The sequence below is a fragment of the Eutrema salsugineum genome, unplaced genomic scaffold, assembly GCF_000478725.1.
Source record: "Eutrema salsugineum unplaced genomic scaffold, Eutsalg1_0 scaffold_17, whole genome shotgun sequence".
NCBI classification, from domain to species: Eukaryota; Viridiplantae; Streptophyta; class Magnoliopsida; order Brassicales; family Brassicaceae; genus Eutrema; species Eutrema salsugineum.
This window is the reverse complement of record NW_006256852.1, coordinates 177,877-197,949: the sequence shown is the minus strand read 5'-3', so window position 1 is coordinate 197,949 and position 20,073 is coordinate 177,877. Positions and strand designations below refer to the sequence as shown.

General features: G+C 36.7%; 2 protein-coding genes across 2 annotated transcripts; one reads left to right on the top strand and one right to left on the bottom strand.

Annotated features, from left to right (window-relative positions):
- The first annotated feature begins 2,889 nt into the window (after positions 1-2,889).
- Positions 2,890-5,517, top strand: LOC18020677 (transcription activator GLK2). The gene is made up of 5 exons (XM_006403067.2): positions 2,890-3,397; positions 3,948-4,088; positions 4,268-4,603; positions 4,954-5,070; positions 5,196-5,517. The coding sequence occupies exons 1-5, from the start codon at positions 2,960-2,962 to the stop codon at positions 5,340-5,342; spliced, it is 1,179 nt and encodes a 392-aa protein (XP_006403130.1). The 5' UTR covers positions 2,890-2,959; the 3' UTR covers positions 5,343-5,517.
- Positions 5,518-5,939: 422 nt separating this feature from the next.
- On the bottom strand, positions 5,940-8,304 carry LOC18020676 (nuclear cap-binding protein subunit 2). The gene is made up of 9 exons (XM_006403066.2): positions 8,171-8,304; positions 8,027-8,070; positions 7,506-7,729; positions 7,267-7,405; positions 7,144-7,177; positions 6,888-6,998; positions 6,507-6,572; positions 6,298-6,404; positions 5,940-6,187 (listed from the first exon to the last, which is right to left on the bottom strand). The coding sequence occupies exons 2-9, from the start codon at positions 8,042-8,044 to the stop codon at positions 6,113-6,115; spliced, it is 774 nt and encodes a 257-aa protein (XP_006403129.1). The 5' UTR covers positions 8,045-8,070; positions 8,171-8,304; the 3' UTR covers positions 5,940-6,112.
- Positions 8,305-20,073: the final 11,769 nt, after the last annotated feature.

Here is a 20,073-nt window from a genome sequence, read left to right as displayed (position 1 = left end):
TAATAAGTAATGGAAGTCAATGGTTTTTCTTTTATATGTTATGTTACCTACAACCAAGTATAGTCTATTTTTAAAAATATATATATCATCGTGTTTGTTTTTAAATTTTCGAAAAATACTATTCTTATTATTCTTGAAGTTCTAGGCTCTTATGAATTTCCGGCGACAGCAACGAAAATATGGATATAACCTCTTACTATTTCGCAAGCATATATTCTGGTTCGTGGCAAATAAAAAAAAAACTTATTGAGTCCGTTTGTGAACTCCCTCATAAGTAGACCGATCCCAACGACTATATATTGACCAAACTAATATATGATTTAGATATAATTTTGTATATCATTGATCGTAATGGTATTAAGGTAACACTTTTATGTATAATTCGAAATAGTGGTAATACTATACAATTAAAATCTTCTTATTCAAGTCAACCTTTTTGATAGAATTCAATTCCCTATCCCAACAGTTATTTAATAAGACATGTAGATTGAATGAAATGGGAAGAAAAAGGAGATTAAAGGAACATTATCCAAATGTGGCTCACGAGAAGGTCAATTTCTACGCCCCCACTTGTTTCAACGTCTCGTCTCCATCATCTTTTGTCTCTTTGTTTTGTATAAATCTGTACATATCATTTCATTTTCTTATTTTATTTTAATAAATAATGTGACCTCTCTTTTTAGTTGCATTATTAATTTATTTTCATATTGCTGAATAATTCGTTTCCCCCCCCCCCCCGGTATATATGTATATTAACATTTCACAAACGAAAACGAAGCAGATGTCGTCTGGTGAAGAGTGAGAATGACATGACTTTTTCACATAATAAAATTATCAAAATAATTGGAGTCCACATAGAATAAAATAATAATTAATAAAAGAAATGGAGAAAAATATGACCAAAATCAAATTGTAGCCAACCCCGTTGCACTGCATTATTCATTTCAAATATATATAGGCACACGCACAGATGTAAAATGGAAATTAGCTTTTATAACCCAAAAAGAAAAGATGTGGTTGAGATCCCACCACAAATTTAATATATTATATTCATGAGTTGCTTATGTAAATAACAAAACTATATACTTAAAGTTACCTTTATTTTCATTCGGATAAGTGAGTTGCTTATGTAAAAACCAACCTATCCTTTATTTTTATATTTATTTATTTTGTTGTATCCATATGCAGAAATAAATAGACTTGAGCGTTATAATTAAGAACTTTTATTTAGAAAAGACAATGGTAAATAGCCACGTAATAAGTGTACAAAGGAGACTAGGAGTAGTAATTTTTCTCTTTATTCTTGGCATCTACTAAATATTGGTCATTTAGTCTTTGAATGTAGCCAAGTGAGTTAATGAGTTTAATGCCACGAAATACACATTCACGCATTAAACATAAAAGTACACAAAAACATCATTTTTTTTTACGTTACACAAAACATCATTAATGAAAAATAACGTTACTAAGTCAGTAACGCCGCGTCGCATCATTATTTATTTAAGAACTGTTTAAGCCATAAAAGTTAACTTATTGCATTTACACACACACACACATGTTTGGCGAGATGCCCTTTTAGGCTTTTAATGAGTTATTGAAATTTATTGTTATGGTTACTACTACTACGACAAATATTATGGTTACTAATATGACAAATATTTGTGTGTATGTCCTTAAACAAAAAAACTTTGTACGTTGCCAATACTTGCCATTGTCGTTACTAACTATAATAATTTTTACTCCCTGATATTTTTAAATTTCTTTTTATCTTATTTTTTGAAAATTTATAGGCAAAACTTAAATTTTATTTCTATTATGAAAATTTACATTCTACTTTGTCTTTTATTTTATTGGCTCGATTTTTTTAGTCAAGTATTAAAACAATACATTTTCATGAAAATGTCAAAAATTATTTATGACTTCTTAATCCCAGTGATTTTAGTTTATTTAAAAAAAAAACATAACATTTAAAATAATTTCATATCCTAAGATATTTAGTTATTTACTAATTTAAGACATCTACAATAGTTATCAATATTGTTACCATCAAATTTGATTAATGCATTGCTGCTTCTACATTAGCACCATATACACTATATATGAAACATGACAGCTAAATGTTTAATCCGTTAATATGGTGAATTATATGATTGTCATAAATTTAGAGTAGTTAGCACAATAATCTTCTTAAATCAAATCTTAAATTTAATATTTTAAACAAATTCTCGGCATATGGAAATGTTTTTTTTTGTTAAAATTGTTTATGGTTTCGACAAGTTCGGTCCAAAAGATAAACAAGATAAACGGTTGTTTGAGGCCCAAAAATTTAAACGTAAATTTTAAGATAAACATGTATTTTTACGTTAATAAAAAGCCTAATTTTAATTATACGTAAGGCCCAACTCGATTTTCATTTTTAAATAATATTGGATCGAACTTGGACCGAGTTTGGATTTCGGAAAACTTTTATGATTTCTGTTTAACGAGTAATCTGAATGTTTGCGATAAATTTTTTAATATTTGAGTAGTGTTTTCATCTATAATATTTTTTTCATCTACAGTATCATTGTAACTTATATTTATAAAGAAATTTATAAATATAAATTAAAGAAATTTCATAATATTTTTAAAGAAATATTTATAAAAATGGACATAACGTAATTTCCTAATCTTTTAATGGAAAAAAACTATTATACTTTGAATTTATATTTTCTTTTTATGTCAGTCATATCTCTCAACCACAGCTTTGCTCATGTCAGTCCCACCAACACATATACATGGCATATAAAGATTTTAATAAACCTTGGAACTATCTATATCTATACAGACACTCACACACACGTCTATGTATATCTATATATATATATATATATAGACACATAATACTACTTCACTGTGTGTCATTCTTGTTTTCTCTAAATTTTCGAATCTTGATTTTTTTTTCCATTTTCACCATTCGATGTTAACTGTGTCTCCCCTCGTCGTAAACAACACCACCTCAAAGGACGATCACATGGCGGCTGATTTTGCAGATTTTACGACGGAAGACTTGCCGGACTTCAAGACGGTCGGAGATTTCTCCGACGACGGTAGTCTCGATTTTCTTGAAGGGATCGATTACTACGACGACCTTTTCATTGGATTCGATGGAGACGATGTTTTGCCGGATTTGGAGATTCTCGGGGAACATTCCGGCGGCAGCGGAAGAGATGAAGAACAAGAAATGGAGGGAAACACTTCGACGGCGTCGGAGACATCGGAGAGAGACGGTGGGGAGTTTAAGCCTCAAGGTGGTGCTGGTGGTGATACGGACAAAACGGTGCGTAGAGGCAAACGTAAAGGGAAGAAAAATAAAGATTGTTTATCAGCTAATAACGAGATTAAGAAGAAAACCAAGGTTTGTTTCTATCTATATATTTTTCCTAATTAACCATATTAAATCACCTTTTTCCTTTTGAAAAAATACTAAATTTTTACCTTTTTCTTAATAGTATTCCATTGATTTGATTTAATGCCATAAACTTTTGGGTATTTTAGAGGATTTTATAATATGGGTTTGTTCAACATTTTTTTCACAATACATCGTAAATGTATGTTTTGAATTCCTCTAGATTTTTTTTTTTATAAAAAAAACATATATTTATGAAACAGTTTAATTTTATAGCAGCAAAATCTTAATCTTAAAACTATCTGATTTTAAGATAAAATTTTATGTTTTTCGCATAAGACAGATCGATCATCTAGTTTGTCGATTTTAGATAAAAAAATTATTCTATATTAAACAATTTAATATCCTAACAGCAAAAACTTTAATTTTTAAGATTAATTTTTATGTTTTCGGCACATGGCAGATTAATCATCTAATTTGTTGTAAGTAAATAAATAATTTTGTTTTTTATATAATAATCAATCTAAACAATTTGTGTTTCTTGCTACCGGTAAATCAGGTGGACTGGACGCCGGATTTACACCGGAAATTCGTACAAGCGGTGGAGCAATTAGGGGTAGACAAGGCTGTGCCATCTCGGATTTTGGAAATTATGAATGTTAAATCTCTCACTCGTCACAATGTCGCTAGCCATCTCCAGGTATTTCACCATCTAAAAATCTATTGACTAAATTTTACATCTACTAACCTGTAATAACTATATTCTTAACCAATCAGAATTTATGGTATTATTAGTTATTAAAAAAAACAATTTAAAATACACACGAACTCAGATCCGTTTCATGAGATTAATTTTGTGGGTTTCTCTTGTAATGGTAGAAATATAGGTCACACCGGAAGCATTTACTAGCGCGTGAAGCAGAAGCTGCCAGCTGGAATCTCCGACGACATGCCACCGTGGCAGTTGCCGGAGGAGGAGGAGGGAAGAAGCCGTGGATGGCTCCTGCTTTAGGCTATCCACCGCACGTGACACCATTGCATCACGGCCACTTCAGGCCTTTGCACGTGTGGGGTCATCCTACGTGGCCTAAACACAAGCCTAACATTCCACCGACTACTCATCGGACGTTTCCGATTCCGGCCGTTGCGGCGGTGGCTCCGTCGTCTTGGCCAGCTCATCCACCATATTGGCACCAACAGCCACTCTATCCACAGGTAAAATTCATTTCTAAAATGTTTTATTGATTTTGATTGGTTACACGGTTAAAATTATGATAATTGAAAAACAATGATTACAAAATTTATAACGAAACGACAAAATTATTAAATGAAAAACATAACCATATTTTACCATTCTAAACATGCACAAATTTGAGAAATGATTTCTTTATAGCAAGTCATTGGATATTTCACTATTCCTTTGATATACAAGTTAAACTAATTTTTAAGAGGATTACTAATCAGATTAAGAGCTATAAGTTACTATGCATGCAACACGGACTGTATAATTAAAACTGATGTTGTATTGTTTAATTAGGGTTTAACGTGTATATATATATGTGTAGGGATATGGTATGGCATCATCATCGAATCATTCGATGTATAATATTAAATCAGAAACAAGCATTGGTGTTCCTACAAGACCATTAGGCCCTACTAATCCTCCTCTCGACATTCATCCCGTGAGTGTACCTTTAGTTTGTTTGAATTTTCTTTTGTTTTATCTTTGATTATGAGATAATCCAAAAAAGTTTGTTTAATTTTGATAACCTTATCCTATTAATTGTGTTTGACTTTGACGGTGCAGTCTAACGAGAGCATAGACGCCGCTATTGGAGACGTGATAACAAAGCCGTGGCTACCGCTTCCTCTGGGACTCAAACCGCCATCAGTTGACGGCGTCATGACGGAGTTACAACGTCAAGGCGTTCCTAATGTTCCTCCTCGTCCTTGAGAGAGACAAAATTCGTCGAAATTGCATTTGTTAACATCTTTCTTTTTTTGGTCTCTTTAATTTATAAGTATTTTTGCAAGGAAGATGATAAATCCTTGTTGATTGATCATATGTATTTCTTACTCCAAGGAGTATATATGAAGTACATGTATCGAAGTTAAGCAAGTTGGTCGTATTAGTCTCTTTTTTAAAAAAAAAAAGTATTATCTCTTTTTTTTTTTCTTTTAAACATTGAGTTTTTTATTGTTTTTAACAAGTTTTAAACATGAAGTTTCGGACAGAAACCCATTTGTATATATTCCTAGTTAGATCTAATTTGTCAAATCAATGCAAAGTGAAAGATTAATTACTTGTTCGATAAAATAGTTTAAAGATTTTTTTAGACAATATGGATAAGTGTGGAAAATTTTATTTTCACCTTTTGCACCTATCTATAACGAAATTATATACTTCAGAATATAACAATTTGTCTACATATTCAAGAAGGCATTCAAGATTATACAATCCTCAACATCCTAAACGGAGAGCCAGATTGATACATTTTATTTGGCTAGTGTTATGGTGGGCCTTCAAATAGGCTCTTTTGGCCCAAAAGTCTCGAAATGATATTTCAGTTGATCAATGAGAAAAAGTTAGTTACACGAGGATATGACATTTGATGAAACCAACTCAAAGTGTTGTAATGAAAAATCTAGCAAACCCCAAATTAAGTTCAGACTCATAAAACTAAAGATTACATTGATCCTTCAACAACATTTGCAACTTCAAAATCAAGATCTTCTCTTCCGATCATCTTCACCGTCATCGTCTGAGTCACCGCTCTCACGGAATCGTGGGTTCTTCTCCTGTTAAATTCACACAAAGCAGGCAATGTCCCAAGCATCACATCAGTAACATACCAAAATTCACTCAAAAAGTTTATTTGCGAGAATGAATAATCTCTTTTAATTAATACCGGTCTCATGTCATGATCAGTCTCTCTCCTAGACTCCTGATCTGAGTTTCTTCTCGAGTTCTCACGTCCATAACGATCATCGTCTCTTTGCCGTTTCCGATGGTAATCTGCAAAAAAACATTAAAAACTTCAAATGGGTTTTAAGTTATGCTTGTGGCTGATGATTTGCAATTTTACTATCCATTATGTTAATTTAGTAACATATATACCTCCTCCTCCTCTTCCATGGCGATTTCCTCCTTGGCCATAGCCTCCTCCACCACCACGCCTTCCATCTGCATGATTGATTTAACCATTTAGGAAGATGGAAGTATCTCCAAAGTAATAAATTATATGCAGACTCTACTATCAAGTTCTCACACGATGAACTTCCATTAGCTCCTTAGGTTAGGATTTATGATTATAACTATCTATGACAAAGGTAACCCGTAAAAGGACAAGAAGATGTCTTCTTCTGGGCAATACAATGCTAATCTTAGAACTAGCGTTTCATGGTGGTACTCCCACATGTTGACCATACACAGTTCAGTGCAAAAACATGTAACCAGGAACAAATCATGTAGATCAGATAGAAAGTTGAAAGAACTTACAATTCGATTGCGCAGCAGCAGGATATGCTCCCAATGAGCCAGTACCGTAATCTACGAGCTGCCTTTGTGCTTCGAGCTCCTTCTGAACTAATTTTCCATAACCACCTCTAGGTATCAATGAGTTAAAGAAAAAAAAAAGGATAGATAAACCGAGCAATCAAACCTCAAAGCCAGATCCCAACTGGTTTGTGTCTATAATAAGCATGCATAATAAACAAGAACTATTAAGCACAACAAAAGCGGATTGAAAGGATATCAGGATCGTAATCAGTACGATATTCATCTCGAACCTGTATGAAATTAGAAAAACATAGTTACAACAAATAATGTATACACAAAGGGTCAGAAAATTACAGAAGAAGATGCATTTGATGAATACCTGGCCACCGCTTCTACCACGTCCCCATTGTCTTCCTTCTTGGAATCCCCAATCAAAATCAACACGAATAGGCCGGTCATCAAGAATAGTCCCACTTATATATTTCACTGCATCCTCTGTGTCCTCTCTCGAGTAGAACCTGATAACAAGACACACACACAAGCAAAATCACCAACCTATCATCATGAAAACTTACAGGTGAAACTGGTTAAAAAGACCCTTTGAAAATGGAAACTTACAGGACGAAACAGAAACCACAGGGTGTTTTTGTGTTCTTATCCAACCCCATGATGATCTTTTTGATCTCTCCTGCTCTGGAGAAAAGCTCGTAAATCTGTTCCTCGGTTGTGTAGAAAGACACATTTCCAATGTAAACCGTCGAAGAAGTCCTTAGCGCCTCGTCGAACTCCTCTTGTGTTCCTGAGAATCTTCTATCTCGATAAGCCGAGAGCTTTGCTTGCTCCTGGTATCAACAAATATGAAATTGACAAAACTCAATCCCTAAATATGCAAGTTCAGCTAAAAGCAAGTCAAATATCCTTCTTCAAATGCGAGAAAACATTCAATTTCTCCAAATCAATTTAGTCGATTTAGGGTTTCATCACTCATCATTATGTTAACAATCGCTTCAACTCATACACTCAATTCACTGAAAAATTAACTGCCGTGACCAATCTCGAGTTTCCAAGCTATCATAAGCAAAACCCAGAAATGCGTTCACCGGAATTCACCAAACAAGATAAAATCTAAACTTGTGTACCTTGAACAAAGAAGCCATCGCCTTTCGATAAGAAAGGAGTGAATCTGCGATAACGAAAGAGGATAAAGCCCATAAATTAGGGTTTAAATTTGGATTTGGGGGAACGAAACAAGAGGAAACGAACAAGAGCGAAACAGAAATTACCAAGATGAGGGAAAATCGAGACGGAGAGACTCTTGCTCTTCTTCCTCTTCCAAAACCCTAATTTCTAATGGAAAAGCAGAAAACTGATAGAAGCGGGATACACCGGCGACTCGAGTTCGAGTCTGGTAACATGGCACACGGAACCTTTTTACAACTTCATATTTTAGTAAGTTGATTATAAAATTTTAATCGATAATATTTTGTTTAATTGGTGTTAATTAAATTTGTATAACTTTTTTTCCCAAATATTAATCATTTCAAATATTGACAAAAAATGTATGCATCTATTATGTAATTTAGAAAAACATCTCGCTCTAAAAAAAATTCATCATTTTGGTTTTTGATTAGTTTCTGATTATCTTTTTTTTTTCCTGAAGTTATTCAGATGTTTAGTTCAGAAATATTCGGATATAGTTTATAAATAATTAAAAATAATTGTTTGTTATCATCAAACCATGTTACGGTTGCCATTGATTGCTCGATTCCTATCATGAGATAGTAATTCTCTAGTCCTCTTTTATGGACTGTAAGATCGATTATGGTTGTGAATCTTGATGATGGAAATTTTAGATGACACATCCATTTGTAGATGATTTATTGTTAGCCAATCTCTACTAGAAAAACAAACATTTGTGTTTTTTCAAACACTATTTTATTATTTTATTATAAATTATGAAAACTATTATAGCAATAATTTTACAACGGATAATTCTCCTGCTTGTATACACGCCAACGGATTTCTATACATCATGTTAAAAACTTTCTATAAGTTTATCTCCATTAATCTGTGAAAGATGGTGAATTCCCCGTCCGGTTTCATGTTGTATTCACAAGGCTATATAAAGCCAAAACTGTTCCTAAATATCAGGGATTACAAAACGAGATTCCAAAAGAGATCTCAGCCTAAAATATCTGAACAACATTTACAAAATAAAAAAAGTAGTATCAACATTGATCATATAAAGGAGGGCTCCTTTATCTATTTATTTATTATTAGTTACGATTATTCGAATAAAGACGTTGGTAATCCCTTCGTAAAAATGTCTGCATATTGCAGGCTAGATGGAACATGTAAAACCTTAACTTCCCCAATAGCGACTTTTTCACGAACAAAATGTATATCCAGTTCAATATGCTTTGTGCGTTGATGTTTAACTGGATTGGTGGCGAGGTAAACTGAACTTATGTTGTCGCAGTAGACCAAAGAAGCTTTGTGGATGTTGAAGTGTAGTTCTAGCATCAGATTACGTAACCAACAGAGTTCTGCAACTGTGTTTGCCACGCCCTTGTACTCTGCCTCCGAGCTCGAACGAGAAACTGTTTGCTGACGCTTTGCAGACCAGGAAATTAGATTATTACCCAGATAAACACAATAACCAGATGTTGAACGTCGCGTGTCCGGACATCCAGCCCAGTCGGCGTCCGAATATGCTGTTAGCTGATCGATTGGACCTTTAGTCAACTGTAAACCATGCAATGCTGTTCCTTTAATGTATCTGATGATCCGCTTGAGGGCTTGAAGGTGAGGTTGTCGAGGATCATGCATATACAGACATATCTGATGAACAGCATACGAGATGTCTGGTCTAGTGAAGGTCAAATATTGCAGAGCTCCAGCAAGCTGTCGATAAGCCTTGGGATCGTCAACAGGCTTCCCTGCATCCGCCGATTGCTTGGATTTTAAATCCACCGGTGTCGAACATGGATTGCAGTTAGCCATTCCCGCGCGATCAAGTATTTCCTTTGCGTACGAAGCCTGGCTGAGGAACATACCTTGAGCATTGTACTCAACTTTTATTCCAAGGAAGTGATGGAGCTTCCCCATGTCTGTCATTGGGAATTCTTCTTTGAGCTTAGCGATGATCTGATGAAGAAGACTCATTGAAGAAGCTGTTAAGATTATATCGTCGACATAAAGGAGTATGTAAGCCAGATCACGATTTCTTTTGAAAACAAAAAGAGAGGCATCAGCTCTGCTGCGCAGAAATCCAATTTGACTTAGAAATTTAGCAAACCGTGAATCCCAAGCCCTTGGTGCTTGTTTAAGGCCATAGATGGCTTTGCGTAATTTGCAGACATGATTGGGAAATTGTGGATCCACAAAGCCAGGTGCCTGATGCATATAAACAGTTTCTTCAAGATCTCCCTGCAAAAAGGCATTTTTCACATCAAGCTGATGGATCGGCCAATTGAGAGCTACCCTAATGTTTAGAACAGTGCGAATAGTCGCAGGCTTGACTACTGGGCTGAACGTCTCGGTAAAGTCGATGCCTGCTTCCTGCGATTTGCCATTTGCAACTAATCGGGCCTTGTGGCGTGTTAGAGCTCCATCTGCATCATACTTATGTTTGAACAACCACATAGAGTTAACAATATTGACCCCTGGAGGTCGAGGTACAAGATCCCAAGTTCTAGTTTCAATCATGGCACCATGTTCATCAGTCATCGCTGGTGTCCAATTTGGATCAGAAAGGGCTTGTTTATAGCTTTTTGGAAGTGGGGATTTTTTGGTGAGTAGAGAAATGATTGTTTTTGGTTTGTGGATACCAGACTTGGCTCGAGTCGTCATTGCGTGACGAGGAGCGGGAAGAATTTGTGTTGGTGGGTTAGTTTGTATGGGTGGTGGTGTTGGTGTGGGGCTCGAAATTGGTGTTTGAAGAATGGTTTGAAAAATGGGAGCTGGTTCATCGTGGTCCAGAAATTTGTAAGGAGTATGTGGATTTTGGTGCTTTTGAGCAGCTGCTTTTTCAATTCTGTGCGATCTCTGCTTTTTCAAGCTCAGCTCTCGCCATGTTATTGGGTTGAAGCTCTCCATGTCGCCGTTCATCTCTTGAACATTTTACCATCCTCTGCAATTCAAAATCAGATCCCATACACTTTGCTTTTCAAGAAATATCCAAAATACGATCATTTGCGAGTCTTTGGCTGTCTATGCTTTCCCAATCTCAATAACTCTTCTCTCCACAAATTATCACCAAGATCCACACCCTGTCTCTTTCTAGGTTATCCTTTACAGCACCGAGGGTACAGATGCCTTGACTTAAGAACCAATAAGATCATCATATCTCGCCACGTCCATTTCGATGAAGAGAAATTTCCAGCTGCTCAAAAGCACCAAAATCCACATACTCCTTACAAATTTCTGGACCACGATGAACCAGCTCCCATTTTTCAAACCATTCTTCAAACACCAATTCGAACCCGCACAAAGTGGTCGAGTCTCGCTAACGTTGCAGCTCCCACCAGGGTTCGATTCCATATTGGTACCAATTTCCGGGCATTAATTCCCGAGACATTCCGGGCACTCGAGTCCCGAGACTATTCCCAGAAACTCAAATCCATTGCTGACCTCCTCGCCAATGTCGACGCTCCAGTCACCGACAGAACTCTCGTCATGTACCTCATCAACGGTCTCAACGACAAATACGATAACATCATTAATGTTATCAAACACAAGGACCCTTTTCCAAGTTTCGATGATGCGAAAAACATGCTGGAGGGTGAAGAAACTCGACTCAAACGCCAACACAGAGCTACAGCTACTCACGCCGACCATTCCTCATCACCGTCAGCGCTTGTCGTCTCCAATCCGCAACCGTCGCCGGTTCCTAATCAACAACAAAACAGGCAGAATCAAACCCAGCGTTACAACAACTACAGAGGCAACAAGAGAAACCGTCGTGGCAGATTCAACAACCAGTTCAATCCAAACTTCCCTACATGGAATCCATCGGGCATGTGGACACCACCTTACAATTCATGGCCGAACCAGTTTCAAAACTGGAACCCATATGCTCAATCTTACCGTGGTCCAACACCACCACCCATACAAACTAACCCACCAACACAAATTCTTCCCGCTCCTCGTCACGCAATGACGACTCGAACCAAGTCTGGTATCCACAAACCAAAAACAATCATTTCTCTACTCACCGAAAAATCCCCACTTACGTTTGTGCCAAGCAGCATCATCAGCGCCAGTGGGAAGGAGGGTTTCGTCAAGATGTCCGGCGACGTCGAAAGCTAAGCAGTGTGTGAGGAAAAGCTCCCTCCACGCATCATAGTTGTGATCATCAAAGTCAAGTATGATGGGGATATGAGATTTGATATTTGTTACGCCGAAGGCGCGTTCTACTGCAGCTGGGGGAGCAGCCATTGAAAGATAACACGAGAGAAAAAGAAAAGGAAGGAGAGAACGAGGGAAAGAAGAAGAAAGAACTTAGAGAAGAGGTTAGGAGCTTATAGGCTCTGATACCATGAAAGATGGTGAATTCCCCGTCCGGTTTCATGTTGTATTCACAAGGCTATATAAAGCCAAAACTGTTCCCAAATATCAGGGATTACAAAACGAGATTCCAAAAGAGATCTCAGCCTAAAATATCTGAACAACATTTACAAAATATTTAGAGAATATCCTATATTCTTTCAATCTGCAAATTAATAATAAATTACACTTTCTAGGATTTAAAATCCAAATCTCCTGAAACATCAATAATCTTTGATCAACCATTAGGCTTTGGAGACTTCCACAACCATTATGATTTTATTAATAAAAAAATAAAAATTATGTGCTTCAAGATAGAAAATACTCCTAGAAGTAAAAAAAAAAGATAGAAAACACTCCCTCTCTTATAAAAAAGAATGTCTACGTAAAGCGAAAAACTAAAAAAATCTTAGTAAATTATAAGTATTCCTTTCTACTAAACAAGATATTAATTTAATTGACATCTATTCAACCAATAAACAAATATTATAAAATATAAATGATCAAAAATATTAAATATATATAAATTATGCATATAAATAAATAAAAAATAAAGTGAAACAAAATAAATATTTAAACATCATTGAATAAAGGATTATGAAATATCATGAAATCCATAAAAAAAAATTCAGTCATAACAAACATATTTTTTTATGTTGGAACCAAAGTCCAAAACCATATATTATCCATTCAAGAAATGATTGATCACTGAGTCCTAATTGAGAAGCCTCTAATCTCAAAACTCAAAAATATGTCAGCGGTTTTTTTTTCTGGGTGAAGGCATCAGTGGTCTAGTTCATCTCTTTGACAACAACTGCCACCTCAAATTTGATGTGCTGGAATTGGAACGAAAATAATGTTTCCATGCGTGCCTCCATGTTGGTGCCTCCGTGTCTGGTATCTTCGCTTAAGTTTGTTGAACTGGAAAATGTTGAATAAGCTTCAACATCGCTTAAGGCTCAAGACATCTTATATCAAGTAGGACTAGGATAAAGTAGGGCTTAAGTTGGTTTTTGATAGTTTCTGATAAGATTAGGAGGTATCTAATACTATTAGGAAAAGGAAATTGTTTTACTATATATATGTGTGTCGAGCTATGACATATAGGGGTGTCAAACGGGCCAGCCTGCGCCCAACGGACCACATCCGCTGCGGATTTTTATTTTTGCGGTCTTTGATGGGCTGGCCCGCTAAAATTACGGACAACAAAATTATGTCCAAGCTCCCGCCAAGCCCAATGGGTAAACGGACTAGCCCGTGGGCTGAAAATAAATCTTTAATTTTATTGAAGATTTATAAGGTTTAGGGTTTACCATATGAAGTTTATGGAATTCTATAATTTTATTGAATGAGAAACTTATGAATATATACAGAGTATGCAAGATACATTAAAAAGAATTATACATCGAGAATTCAATTTTAGTTACTGCAAAAACTTATATAAGCATGGCAGAATCTATAAAATTGATAAAGCATAAACAATATTAAAAAAATAAACACCTTACCATTACAAAGGTGACTGAACTGTTGAATTTAGTTTTCTGCAAATAATTGACTAGAAGCAGATGTTGTTTTTGACGGGAGAACTGAGAAGCTTTGTTTTAATTTTAATATTCTAGTTTTTTAACTTTTGAGTTTCCTGCTTGGCTGCTATATTTAGGGGTTTTAATTAAGTTATAAGAGACTCTAGTAGTAACAAAAGGTCTTAATTTTTTCTGAAACGTTTTTTTTTTCTTTGACATATATATATTTACGGGTCAACCCACATACCCGCATGTCCGCAACGGGTTGACCCGTTTAATCCGCGATCCACAGCGGATCAACCCATAAAGCCCACTTCTTATTGGGCAAAATATATGTTGTCCAAACCCGCATCCATTAGGGCCTTAACGGGCCTGGCCCACAGACAAAAGGCCCGATTGACACCTCTAATGACATAACATAAGAGTTACTTGAGTTGTTTAGGTTTTGAGAGTGATTTTCCTAAGCAATAATACAAAGAGAGTTATTCTTTATTCATTCTAATTTGTGTTCTTAGATTCTATATTTGGTATCAGAGCGCTGGTTCTAAACATCAGATTCTAAGATCATACAGTACTTTGAAGATGGGAGACGTAATTCCGGCGAACCAAACGAAGGAGACGATTCCGTCGTCTATACAGTGTCCGATGTTAACCTCTACTAATTACACAGTTTGGGCGATGAGGATGAGAGTGATGCCGCGTATTCACAAAGCGTGGGAAACGATCGAGCCAGGATCAGATGATTCCACCAAAAACGATATCGCAACGGGTCTAATCTTCCAATCCATACCGGAGAATTCGATTTTACAAGTCAGTGAACAAAAATCTCCAAAACAGATATGAGAAGCGATTAAAGATCGCAACCTCGGAGCAGAGCGTGTCAAAGAAGCAGGGCTTCAAACTCTAATGTCAGAATTTGAAAGAATGAAGATGACAGACACATAGACAATCGATAACTTTGCGGGAAAGTTATCAGAAATCGCAACAAAGTCAGCTGCACTTGGAGAAACGATCGATGAAACTAAGCTAGTTAAGAAGTTTCTTAATAGCTTACCGAGGAAAAAGTATATTCACATCATTGCATCTCTGGAACAAGTGTTAGACCTAAAGAAAACTGGATTTGAAGACATCATCGGGCGACTTAAGGCCTATGAAGAGCGTATCTTGGATGACGAAAATCAAGATGATACGCAAGGCAAGTTGTTGTACGCAAATTCAGACCAACAAAACTCTTACGGAAGAGGAAGAGGACGTGGATACAGGGGTCGAGGCAGAGGAGGACGGTTTAACTCTCAAGACATAACAACTGATCAAAACGATCAAACAAAAGAAAAACGAGATCTCTCGAAAGTAATCTGTTACCGCTGCGACAAGCCAGGACACTTTGCGTCTAAATGCCCTGACAGAACTCGGAGGTTTCAAGAGTCTAATGTAGTAGAAACAGAGGAAACCGAGGAAGGGGAAGCTTTGTATATGCACGAGATTATATTTTTAAATGAAGATAAGATCATACCAAAGAACTACAAGGAAGAAGAAGGTATATGGTACTTGGATCATGGTGCAAGCAATCACATGTCTGGCAATGAATCTTACTTCTCGGAACTCAACAGAAGCATTAAAGGCAAGGTTAAATTTGGAGACGGCTCATGTGTAGAGATAGAAGGAAAGGGGTCCATACTCTTCCAAAGCAAATCGGATGAGCAAATACTTGTGAAAGATATTTACTATATCCCTGATCTTAAGAGCAACATTCTCAGCTTGGGACAAGCTACCGAGGTTGGATGTGATGTTCGCATGAGGCAGAACTATCTAACCGTGCATAATTCTAACAACAGACTTCTAGTAAAGGTTGTCAGATCACCAAATCGGCTCTACAAGATCAAACTTCAGATCGGCAAACCCACATGCCTGCAATCACAAATAGAAGATAGTACATGGAAGTGGCACGCGAGACTTGGGCACATAAGCTTCAAAACGATTCAAGATATGTCCCAAAAGAAGATAGTGCATGGATTACCAACGGTGAGAGAAGAGAAGAGGATATGCGAATCATGTCTTGTTGGAAAACAAACTCGTAAAAGTTTTCCAAAAGCAACCATGTATCGAGCAGAAAAACCTCTAAAACTCCTTCATGCAGATCTGTGTGGGCCAATAACACCAGCTACCATTGCACATAACAGATACGTCTTTGTCATTATAGACGATTTCTCAAGATACATGTGGACCATTCTTTTAAAGGAGAAGGGAGATGCCTTCGACAAATTTAAAACGTTTAAGCACTTGATCGAGAAAGAACTTGGCGAAGAAATCAGTGCACTTCGAACTGACCGAGGGGGAGAATTCACATCCAATGAGTTTCATGAGTTCTGTGAAACAAATGGAATCAGGAGGCAATTAACGGCACCCTATACGCCTCAACAAAACGGAGTTGTCGAAAGGAGAAATAGAACTCTAATGGAGATGACGAGGAGTATGCTTAAAGACAAAAGTGTACCAAACTACTTGTGGGGAGAGGCTGTAAGACGTGCCACATATGTCATAAATCGAGTTCCCACAAGAGCCTTGAATGGTATGACTCCGTACGAAAGCTTACGGGAGAAGAAACCCAACATCGAGCACTTAAGGATCTTCGGATGTTTGGCATTCGCAAAAGTCGATTCATCAAAACTCAGAAAACTGGACGACAGGTCACAAACGCTTGTTCACTTGGGGATTGAACAAGGATCAAAAGCGTACAGATTATATGATCCATCGAATCAACGTATAGTAGTCAGCCGTGATGTCGTGTTCGACGAAAAGATGGGCTGGAGTTGGAAAGCAACAACGAGTGGACCAAGCAGGGATCCAGGAATGTTCCAAATGAGATGGGGCGAAATTGTAGATACAGGGGAAGGCCCTGTAGCAACTAATACACAAGATCAAAGTGACGTTGATAATGAAGACACAAATACCTTCGAGAACGGTGAGCATAACAACGATAGTGGGTCAAACCATCAAAATCATGAGCACAATGAAAACAGCACAGTACAAGGAGAACCGGTGCTGAGAAAATCATCACGTCAAGTTAGAAAGCCAAGTTACTTCGACGATTTCGTGATGCAAGCTGCAGTTGAATGCGAAAGACTTCTCCTTTCCATAGACAGCGAGCCAAGATGCTACAGATAGGCAAAGGATATAAAAGAATGGAGAAAAGCATGTGAAGAAGAAATCCACTCAATTAACAAAAACAGAACATGGGATCTTGTTAATCGACCAAGTAACATGAAGGTTATTGGTCTCAAGTGGATCTTTAAGATAAAGAAGAACGCAGACGGCACCATTAACAAGTATAAAGCGAGACTTGTCGCTAAAGGCTACATACAAGAGTTAGGAGTGGACTTCGACGAGGTGTTTGCACCGGTTGCAAGAATTGAGACCATCAGACTGTTAATGGCTCTAGCTGCATTGCACGGATGGGAAATTCACCACTTGGACGTTAAAACAGCATTTTTACACGGTGAATTAAAGGAAGATGTGTTCGTCGAGCAACCAGAAGGGTTCGAAATAAAAGGTGAAGAACAGAAAGTCTACAAACTATCCAAAGCCTTGTATGGCCTTCGACAAGCTCCGCGAGCATGGAATACCAAACTGGATCAAATTTTAAAGGGTATGAAGTTTGTGAGGTGCATGAAAGAGATATCAGTATATCGAAAGGAAGAAGGAGGGAATTTGCTGATAATTGCAATCTAAGTATATGACTTGTTTGTTACAAGCAATCATCTTAAGACACTAAGGGATTTTAAAATTGCAATGTCATCAAAATTCGAGATGTCCGATCTTTGCAAACTCACATACTATCTCGGCATAGAGGTTCATCAAAGTGATGATAGAATAGAAATTAAGCAAGAAGCTTATGCACGCAGAATATTAAGAGAAGCCGGTTTAGAGAGCTGCAACTCTACTATGATTCCCATGGATTTCGGACTTAAGGTTTCAAAGGCTGAGAAAGAACCAGAGATCGATGCCACAGGCTATAGGAGAAATGTCGGCTGCTTAAGGTATATACTTCATACTCGTCCAGATTTAGCATTCGCAGTTGGCATTGCAAGCAGGTACATGCAAAGCCCACGAAAATCCCATGGAGAGATAATGAAGCAGATCCTACGATATCTCAAAGGGACTATGGCATTCGGTTTAAAGTTCATACGTGACACAACAATGAAAATCGTCGGATACAGCGACAGCAGTCATAATATTGATCAAGACGACGGGAGAACTACCACAGGACATATTTTCTATCTTGGAGCCTCACCTATAACGTGGTGCTCTCAGAAACAAGATACAGTTGCTTTGTCATCATGCGAAGCAGAGTTTATGGCGCCAACTGAAACAGCGAGGCAGGCTATATGGCTTCAAGATGTTCTTAGCGAAGTCACAGGTTGGGAACCAGAGCAAGTCGTGATCAGAATCGATAACAAGTCGGCTATAGAACTCACAAAAAATCCAGTATTTCACGGCAAAAGCAAACACATTCACAAGAGGTATCACTTTGTGCGTGAATGCATTGAGAGGGAGCTTGTGAATGTTGAACATGTACCAGGAACAGAGCAAAAGGCTGATATTCTAATTAGGCCTGAATTTTTCGGGAATTGGGACGGGAATTGACGGGTAGGGGAGGGGAATGGGAATTTTGGGAATCTAAATATACTATCCAAATTATTCCCACAAAATAACGGGAGGGGAATTTACGGGTATGGGACGGGAACGGGAAATTCGGGAATCAAAACATACCTCCCATACAATCCCAAAATAAAATATAATCGGAAAAAGAATGGGAAAGAGACGGAAAAAATTTCGGATAATTCAGATAATTAGATTGAAATCAATTTTTGTTTTTTTTTAAAAATTATTATTTGTTAATAAATTGGAAAAATCATTATTTATTATAAAAAAATTTCAAATAACCGAAATGTCTAAAATTTTACTTTATATAATTACCCAACGGGAAGTTCGGGTAATCCCATTCTCGTCCCTACCCTTTCTCTTACCCATTCAAATATTATTTTCAATCCCGAATGGGAAATTATAATTTCCCTTTCCCGAAAAATTCGGGAATTTCGGGACGGGTACGAGACGGGACGGGTTACCCTTCCCGAAAAATTCAGGCCTAATTCTAACCAAGGCTTTGGCGAGAGTGAAGTTCGTCGAAATGAGAAGCTTGATCGGTTTAGAAGACATGTCTCAAGACAAGTTGAAGCTTAAGAGGGAGAATGTTGAATAAGCTTCAACATTGCTTAAGGCCCAAGACATCTTATATCAAGTAGGATTAGGATAAAGTAGGGCTTAAGTCGGTTTCTGATAGTTTCTGATAAGATTAGGAGGTATCTAATACTATTAGGAAAAGGAAATTGTTTTACTATATATATGTGTGTCGAGCTATGACATAACATAAGAGTTACTTGAGTTGTTTAGGTTTTAAGAGTGATTTTCCTAAGCAATAATACAAAGAGAGTTATTCTTTATTCATTCTTATTTGTGTTCTTAGATTCTATAGAAAATATGTACTTTCAATATGAAATAGAAATGCAGCTAGCAAGATACTTCCTGAAGAATTCAACAACACCGAAGAAATTGATTTTTAGGGTGTGAAGTGCTTTTATGAGAAGCATCATCTTCAAAGAAGTCCTTGCAACACCAAGACGCCACAACACTTGTGATGTCGTTAATGAATGCATCGTTGAACAACTGAACTTATGAATGAGCTTATTTTTGGATTTTAGCCCACAAGCAATGCAGTTAACTAGTGTTTCTTTTGTCTTTTGAGTTTTGGATTCCATGTAATCATAATAAATATCTGGTTTAGCTTTGTTTATGGATACATGTCAAATAATGCTTTTTTCACAGCTTCAAAGACCCGCAGAGAATTATGGTCGCGAAAAACTAGCAAGTTTTCCACATCCCAGCAGATGTAAATGAGAACAGTCCTAATATAGATGGGATATTTGTTCAGTATGAATAATATCCTATTTTTAACTAATAATACAACCCAATTTTTTGAATACTTGTGCTTGTTTTTCATAATTAAATTTGTAGTCAATATGAATCTTTTTATACTAATATAATTTGTATGTTAAATA

Excerpts from the sequence above, each read along its gene's own strand:
- LOC18020677 (XM_006403067.2), top strand. The coding sequence starts at position 2,960 with ATGTTAACTGTGTCTCCCCTCGTCGTAAACAACACCACCTCAAAGGAC. Across the intron at positions 3,398-3,947 it reads AGATTAAGAAGAAAACCAAG|GTGGACTGGACGCCGGATTT; the intron begins GTTTGTTTCTAT and ends CCGGTAAATCAG. Across the intron at positions 4,604-4,953 it reads AACAGCCACTCTATCCACAG|GGATATGGTATGGCATCATC; the intron begins GTAAAATTCATT and ends ATATATGTGTAG.
- LOC18020676 (XM_006403066.2), bottom strand. Across the intron at positions 7,178-7,266 it reads GTGGTAGAAGCGGTGGCCAG|GTTCGAGATGAATATCGTAC; the intron begins GTATTCATCAAA and ends AATTTCATACAG. Across the intron at positions 6,188-6,297 it reads CTGATCATGACATGAGACCG|GAGAAGAACCCACGATTCCG; the intron begins GTATTAATTAAA and ends TGAATTTAACAG.